The 8,298-nt window shown below is 33.1% G+C and overlaps 2 protein-coding genes across 2 annotated transcripts; one reads left to right on the plus strand and one right to left on the minus strand.

Annotated features, from left to right (window-relative positions):
• NRT2.5 (nitrate transporter2.5) lies at nt 1-3,127 on the plus strand. Its single transcript, XM_079087893.1, has 2 exons — nt 1-1,439; nt 2,577-3,127. The coding sequence occupies exons 1-2, from the start codon at nt 295-297 to the stop codon at nt 2,947-2,949; spliced, it is 1,518 nt and encodes a 505-aa protein (XP_078944019.1). The 5' UTR covers nt 1-294; the 3' UTR covers nt 2,950-3,127.
• A 413-nt stretch (nt 3,128-3,540) lies between these two features.
• LOC145109618 (Pectin lyase-like superfamily protein) lies at nt 3,541-7,765 on the minus strand. The gene is made up of 7 exons (XM_079046823.1): nt 7,543-7,765; nt 7,299-7,427; nt 7,001-7,183; nt 5,189-5,396; nt 4,969-5,050; nt 4,264-4,372; nt 3,541-4,179 (listed from the first exon to the last, which is right to left on the minus strand). The coding sequence occupies exons 1-7, from the start codon at nt 7,744-7,746 to the stop codon at nt 3,766-3,768; spliced, it is 1,329 nt and encodes a 442-aa protein (XP_078902949.1). The 5' UTR covers nt 7,747-7,765; the 3' UTR covers nt 3,541-3,765.
• Between the last annotated feature and the right edge of the window lie 533 nt (nt 7,766-8,298).

Raw genomic sequence — 8,298 nt, forward strand, 5'->3', positions numbered from 1 at the left:
AGAAATAGCGGACGGACATCATAATCTGACAAAAGCTTTAAACTTTAACCAATCTCAAAGGCCAGTTGGTTGCCGTTCACAGTTTTCCGACTCTCAGCTTTCTTGTACTTATACCCGAATTATCCCTCTGCCGACTTCCACACACAAAAACGAACACCAACTGTTTGTTTTTCAGCCTCAGTTAACTTTTCTATATTCAGCAAAAGCCTTTCTTTGTATCTTGTTTTTGCCTGATATAACTCCCCCCAAAATCATCTTTAAGTTCAAATAAAGTTGGGTTTTTTTCGAAATATAATGGAGGTTACTCAGAATTCCGACAACAATGATCGGAAATTTGCACTTCCGGTTGACTCCGAACACAAGGCCACCGTGTTCCGGTTGTTTTCAGTGGCTACCCCTCACATGCGAGCATTCCATCTTTCATGGATATCCTTCTTCGCTTGCTTCGTTTCTACTTTCGCTGCTCCCCCACTCCTTCCGATCATCCGTGATAATCTTAATTTAACGGCCACCGACATTGGCAATGCTGGGATCGCCGCCGTTTCTGGTGCTGTTTTTGCTCGTGTTGCTATGGGGACTGCATGTGACCTGTTCGGTCCTCGCCTCGCCTCCTCTTCCCTCATCCTCCTCACAGCTCCGGCGGTGTTCCTTAGCGCCATCGCCAACTCTCCGGCGGCTTTCTTAATGGTCCGTTTCTTCACCGGATTCTCCTTAGCCACCTTTGTTTCCACCCAGTTCTGGATGAGCTCCATGTTCTCCCCAGGAGTTGTTGGCACCGCCAATGGACTCTCCGGCGGCTGGGGTAACCTCGGCGGAGGAGCTACACAACTAATCATGCCACTCGTTTACTCTCTAATCCACTCCCACATCGGTTCAACAAAATTCACCGCTTGGCGAATCGCATTTTTCATTCCGGCAATTTTTCAAACACTTAGTGCGTTTGCCATTTTCTTCCTGGGACAAGACATGCCGGACGGGAACTACGTCAGACTCGAAAACTCCGGCGAGAAACACAAAGATAGCTTCTCACAAGTCTTCTACCACGCCATCACCAATTACAGAGGATGGATCTTGGCCTTGACTTACGGGTATTGTTTCGGGGTGGAGCTAACCATTGATAATATAATCGCGCAGTATTTCTACGATCGATTCAATGTGAATTTGCACACGGCGGGGATAATCGCTGCGAGTTTTGGACTGGCGAATCTTTTTTCGAGGCCCGGTGGAGGGATATTGTCAGATGTGGTGGCGAAGAGGTTCGGAATGAGGGGAAGGTTGTGGACGCTGTGGGTGGTGCAGATGATCGGAGGGTTGCTGTGTTTGTTACTAGGGAAGGTTGGATCTTTGAGCGCCTCCATTGCCGTGATGCTTGTGTTCTCTGTATTTGTTCAAGCTGCTTGTGGACTTACGTTCGGTGTCGTCCCTTTCGTCTCCCGTAGGTACGTAAATGTTATTTCCATGGATTTTAATTATATTTTATCTTATTATTAATAATTTCAATTAATTTTATTTATGAACAACTTAATTTAATCATATTTTATTTCTACTTCTAAATGTATAAAAAAAACTAGCTAAAGAGGTTAAATGAGTCGAAATAACTTATACAACTTATTTCTAAAGTTTAAAAATCAACCCGAAGTTTTCGCAAATGGCAAGTCACCTTTCTATAATTTAGAAAGTTTAGTTAAAAAGATACAATAATTTAGAACCATGAACTATTTTACATAAAAATGCATATCTTTGTTTTATAAAAGATAATAAATGTTTAACTATAATTATCATAAATGTCTTGGCAAATGGCAAGTCACCTTTGTATAATTTAGAAAGTTTAGATAAAAAAGGTACCATAATTTAGAACCTTGAGATATTTTACATGAAAACATATATATATATATATATATATATATATATATATATATATTTGTTTATTTGTTTTATAAAAGATAATCAAATATAATTATAATAAATGTTCGAAGTTTGTGAATTAATATTTTTAAATGTGATATAATTATATTGATTTTTTTAAAAAAAAATTGAAATCAAATACAATAATGATATTTTGTAATTACTCGCTCCGTAAGCAAATGTAAAATAGGAAAAATCATATTCAAACGTTATTATTTTAATTTTCTTTTGTCGTTATTTACTTGACTCGCCGAATGCTTCATGCTTAATTCATTAGAGAAAGATACCGATCATAGAAAATAAATGAAAACAAAAAATTATTATTCTATGTGTAAGATCTTATTTTATATTTTCTATATTTTGTTAAGATATTATATTATATTGCAACTAAATTCTATGAAAGATATATTTTTTAAATACAAGGAATCTGGGGACTTGAATATTCTTCATTGACTACAATTTATAATATTTAGTCAAATGTTTGACTAAACTAAAGAACTCTTATATGAATTTGCTTGCTACACAATTACTACCAGTAGGCCCAATATCGATCCCCACCTTTTGAAAACAAACTTTTTATTCACACGTAATATACACATTGATGTTTTACTTTTAAAGTATTGTTTTATTTATCTTAATTTATATGATAATGAATTTTCTTCTATTTTCAGGTCATTAGGTGTGATTTCAGGTATGACCGGTGGTGGAGGAAACGTAGGGGCTGTTTTGACACAAGTGATATTCTTCAGGGGGTCAAGATACTCAACAGAAGAAGGTATGACTCTAATGGGAGTAATGATGATGTGTTGTACACTTCCAATTCTCTTTATATACTTCCCGCAATGGGGCGGGTTGTTTTGTGGACCTAAAAAAGGATCCACAGAACAAGATTATTATCTATCCGAATGGACTAAAGCTGAAAAAGAACAAGGATTTCACAAAATGAGTTTGAAATTTGCCGATAATAGTAGAACTGAAAGAGGCAAAAAAGGTTCATCTGCTCCGATTCCATCTAATTATGAAACCCCTCCTACTATTGTGTAATTGTATTTATACCCTTTCCAAAAGTCTAAGAAAAATGCTTTGGTGTGTACTCATAGACATCGTTTGATTATGACCCGTATTTTCTTGAAGTAAAAGTTGTACACTGTTGTGGGCCGAGAAAACGACTGTCCTTTGTAAATCTTTATGTTTGCATCAATGATTTGTATAAATTCAGTCATCTCATTTATATTTCTTGTGTCGAATGAATAAAATTTTCAGTAACATATATTTTAGAATATCAAATGAAAATCAAAATTATACAGGTAATTAAAGAGTCATAGGATCGATTTTCTAAATATAAAACCCTAAAGATGGGGTTGTGTTGGCCTACCAAGTGCCATAAGAATTTATGACCTTTTATAATATTGTACAAAAATATAATGCATTAAATATAATTATAAAAGTTGTTGTAATATTAATAACAATAAGTATAATAATAACGAATTGAGTAAAATTATTTAATAAATTATAGGCGTTTAAATAAAATTTAGGAGACTTTTTATCCAATTAACTATAAAAATAGTAATAAATAAAAAACCATTTTGTAGATAAGTTATTTAAAATTATCACTTTTTCAAGAATCAAAGATGCTAAAATTAATATCAAATGTATTGAACAAATGATGGCTTCACACATAAGTCACTTTTAACACTTGAAGTCATTGCCAATTTGCCGTGCTATCTTCGCCTATTAGTCTAAGCAAAGACTTGGCCCACCAACTGATCCGAGCCCAAAGTCAATACGCTCATTACATTTACATACTTGTCCTTCAACATTTACATTTTCTACACAAATTTCCCTCATATTAATTGTCCTTCAACATAATTCATTAGAAGATCCTGAAATTGGGTGAATCGAATCATCACCACCTTTCCTTAAACAATAGTTGATACTATATGGTACCAATGGACCCTTCGATTTCCCATAAGAGTTCCAACACAATGCTTGTTGAAGCTGAGATCCTCCAAGTGGTCCTCTAGAAGGTTTTAATTGAATATCAGTTAAATCAATATCTATACATGGAATTTCATCACTGCATGCTAAGTGGATAGGTTGAGTTGAGTAAGTCCCGACAATTTTGTCAAATTTCACCCCCTTTATGGCTATAGAGCCTGTTTGATTTTGACAAAGGCTCTTGATACAATAGTATTGGTTGATTACTATTGGAAAATTAACATCTACTATCTGAATGTTTGAAAAGGTAACATTTTTTACCACCCCTACTCCACCCTGTCGAAGACACAAGTGAAAATTAACGAGTTGTCCTACATAAGTCATTTTAGAATGAAATTGGCATAATGTATGTGTAGATACCTGCCATGTCTTGATCCTTGCTCCATAAAGAGTGTTTTCAATAATAGAATTCTCTATCAAAATATCCGATACACATGCCATACTTTTATCCTTTCCTAATCCTCCAATACTGAAGACATGTTACAAAAGTAGAAGAAAAATTAATACGTATAAAAAAAGCCCGGTTTGAGAAAAGAATTAGTGACAATAGTTAGCAATGTAGATGACGTTGTTGTTGAGGACTTGTTGTATGGAAGTTATTTTTTTTTCTATATGTGATGATAAGGTCAATCAATTTTTTTTTATAAAAAAGTAATAGCATTTTATATCTCACGGCATGAATAACGTTTAAGAAAGAGGCATGCATACATAAACAGATAAAGGGCCCACATGCCAAGTGTTGATTTACAAGTGCATATTACTTGTAGAATTTTGTTTTTAAGCACTGTTTATCATGTAGAATAGCTTTCAGGCATTTACTACGTTATTTGGGATTAAATTCTTCAAATTCTTATCAAATATGTAAATCATGAACACTATTTTTCATCCTTTTTGTTCAAACTCGACTCTTTAAGTTAGTTAAATTAATTACAACTGAAATAGAATCACTATAATTGCTATCATTATAAATATACACTTATGTATACTATAAATATTTCCTTGAAATATAGTTAGCACTTCAAATAACTATATTTCTTTTGCCCTGTTTTGGTTTGTATCAAGTACCTTATACCATGACCCGGGCCACAGTTTATATGATGAATGTGAACATTTGAACACCCAGTTTGTATGGAGACACAATCATCTCCTGTTACATTATAATAAACTCAAATATTATTATACAAAATAATCAATAATTACTATATGATAATTAATATTATTACACAAAACAAGAAACAATCATATAACTGAAAGCATTTAATATTTTGAAAATAAATTTCAATACCTGTTCCGATATTTGAATACATGATCTCTACATCACGTGTGTTTTGGAGGTGAATGCCATCTGTGTTTGGACTATTTCCGGGTGATGAAATGGTAATGTTGTTGACTTTGACTCCTCGAGAGTTGTCGAATTTCAAATGAACTTGTGGACTATTATTTATGGTGATATCACGAATAGTGATATCTTCGCTTGCATAAAATCTCAATGCCTATTTAACAAAAAAAACAAAACATTTTATATATACGGAACTGATAAACATGAATAAGCTCTTTGACTTAACATGCTTAAAGGGGACATCAATGAAGTCAAAAAGTTATATATAGAAGTTTTGCATTTGACTTATATGCTTAAAAACACATTCATATATATTGTGAGATACATCAATAAATTGCAAAATACATTCACATATTGCGGAATAGATGATTTTTCTCCAAAAAAAAAAAATCTTTTCTTGTAGGTCTTTTTGTGGTTAAAAAACAAAGCTCCATAGGGAAAATGACTTACGAGTCCAACGGAGTTTCTAAACCGTTCAAAAAATCTCAATAATATTTTATTTGTTCAAAAAAACCCAACAAACTTAACATTTTGTCTAAAAAAACCAACTAAATTACACTTTTGTTTAAGGGTTAATGAACTAGAAAGGTAACGAACTTTGGTCTTTGTTCACATTAAGGTAATCATGTTTTTCGTACACATTTGATCAATGAACTTGTTTGATCTGTTCATAATAAGGTAATATGACTGGTAATTAGCGGTAACATTACCTTATTATGAACAGCACAAACAAGTTTACTGGTCAGATGTGTACAAAAAAAACATTGTTACCTAAATATGGACAAAAATCAAAGTTTCTTACCCATTTTGGTAATATTGGGTTCTTTATGTTAAGTGCAAGTAGTCATAAGATCCATTGATGTGACATGAAATTGGGTTGTCCGGTCTTTGTGTATGAGGAAATAGTCAAATCTTGGGCCAACCCAGTTTAGGCCCAACTAGTTAGGGTTTAGGTTGTATACGCTTAAGGGGCTAGATTGTATGTGCTTTAAAGACCTAACAACACAGCCTAGCCCATGACTAGCCGGGACTGAACTGGGTTAGACCAAGCCTAACCTAATTGTTCATTGAATGTCGGAGCCTGATTTCAGGGCACAGTCCCTGAGATGGTTCTTGTCCAGTATTACCAAAATGGGTAAGAAACTTTGGTTTTTTTCCATATTTAGATAACCATGTTTTTTTTCGTACACATTTGACCAATAAACTTGTTTGACTTGTTCATAATAAGGTAATATTACCGTAATTACCAGTGATATTACTTTATTTTGAACAGGTCAAACAAGTTCAATGGTTAAATGTGAACGAAAAAAACATGGTTACCTAAATGTGAACAAAGACCGAAGTTGGTTACATTTCTAGGTCATTAACCCTTTGTTTAATTCTATGGAAGTCAAAGAAAAGAAACAGATGACATGTCTTATTATCATATCGAGAAAATGACTTGTAAGACCAACGAAGTTTCCAAACCGTTCAAAAAAACTCAATCATGTTTTGTCTGTTAAAAAACCCAACGAACTTAACATTTTGAACAGACAAAACATGATTAGGGTTTTTTAAACGGTTTGAAAAATTTTGTTGGACTTTTTTAGACAAAAGTTCACGTTCGTTGGATTTTCTTGAACAGACAAAACATGATTGAAGTTTTTTTAACGGTTTAAAAGCGTTGTTGGGCTTGTAAGTCATTTTCCCTTGTTAATAATTCCATTGTGAAAAATACATGAACCTAACTTAATCTTGTATCAAATAGTTGTGTCTTACAGTTGGTTTGATATCTGAAATGTGTTTGGATTTCATGGGATTCCACCAATTGTAGCCTTGACCATCAACAATACCACTTCCTTGGATTGTCAAATTTTGAACCCATTTGAAATTTACCCATTGAAACAAGTTTGACTTTGACCATGATCCAATTTTCGACGGTGCTAGTAGTGTCCCATCTATCTGTTATAAATATAATTTAAACATATATTAGACACTAGATACCAGAAAAAAAAAATCTTTTTTTCCTTCTCTTTTTTGACATGTTACATAACAAAAACAAAATAGAAAAAGTTACCTGAAAAGTAACATGACCCGTACACGGCCCTTGAAGCGTTACAGGTTTGATGAGAAACTTATGACCTAACGGAATTTGCACAACTCCTTCAGGAACTTTACATGCAGCTTTCCATGCCATTACGAGTTTCTATATATATTATATTACATGATAAGAAACAATTTTATAACAAGTTTTTTCATCGAGTCTTTGAATTTTATAGTTTTGAGTTCAAGTTTCACTGTTAAAAAATAGTTTCATTTACCTTGGAATCATCAGAAACTCCACTGGCTTTAGCTCCAAATGACATTATGTTGAAAATGGTTGTAGAATTACAAGAATGCCCATAACCCTTGTGATGCTTCTTGCAACTGCTATGGAATTTTCTTCCTTCGATTATTGTAAAAAGACAATAGAATACAAAAATGCTAGAAAGGAAAACAGAAAAGTGCTTCATGTTTTGCTTCATATGTTTAAACTAATTAAGTGTTTCAAGAAGTTGTGTTTAGAGCATGTAAGCAGCTAGTAGTTTTTTATAGTTGAGCTTTTCAACTTAAATTATTGGAGCTTTTAACTACATAGACCTAATAATTGTGGAATATACTTTTTGATGTTTAAAAACTCCACTGGGTATTCAAGAATTGTGTTATGCTTTACACCGTAGAAAGATTAGACAATGTCCTTACTGGGGCGGTGAACACCAACTCGGTAGCTTATTGTGTATCCACTTTCTTCCTCTTTTTATATTCTCTTTGATTCCATCTAACGTAAAGTCTAGATAAATTATGGGACAATAATCATCTGTTTTTTACGAGATGTGTTTTAAATTGTGATTTTGATTTTAGATAATGTAATTTAAGAGATAATGTTTGAATGTGTTTTATTGTTTGAAATTACAATAATAAGATAATCAATAATTTAAGGTTATCTAGCAAATATGGATGATTTAAGAATTGTATTTTAAGGTTATATTTGACTGATAACTAAAAACCTAATGATAAAAAATAGCATTTGGTAATAT

This window comes from Lactuca virosa, chromosome 4, assembly GCF_052849685.1.
Source record: "Lactuca virosa cultivar CGN04683 chromosome 4, Lactuca_virosa_CGN04683_v6, whole genome shotgun sequence".
Lineage (NCBI taxonomy): Eukaryota > Viridiplantae > Streptophyta > Magnoliopsida > Asterales > Asteraceae > Lactuca > Lactuca virosa.

What these genes read in the sequence shown, in the direction of transcription:
- NRT2.5 (XM_079087893.1), top strand. Translation starts at nt 295, where the DNA reads ATGGAGGTTACTCAGAATTCCGACAACAATGATCGGAAATTTGCACTT. An exon ending in GTCCCTTTCGTCTCCCGTAG is followed by an intron (nt 1,440 to 2,576) that starts GTACGTAAATGT and finishes TTCTATTTTCAG; the next exon opens with GTCATTAGGTGTGATTTCAG.
- LOC145109618 (XM_079046823.1), bottom strand. Translation starts at nt 7,746, where the DNA reads ATGAAGCAAAACATGAAGCACTTTTCTGTTTTCCTTTCTAGCATTTTT. An exon ending in CGGGTCATGTTACTTTTCAG is followed by an intron (nt 7,184 to 7,298) that starts GTAACTTTTTCT and finishes TATTTATAACAG; the next exon opens with ATAGATGGGACACTACTAGC. An exon ending in CAAGGATCAAGACATGGCAG is followed by an intron (nt 4,180 to 4,263) that starts GTATCTACACAT and finishes TGTCTTCGACAG; the next exon opens with GGTGGAGTAGGGGTGGTAAA.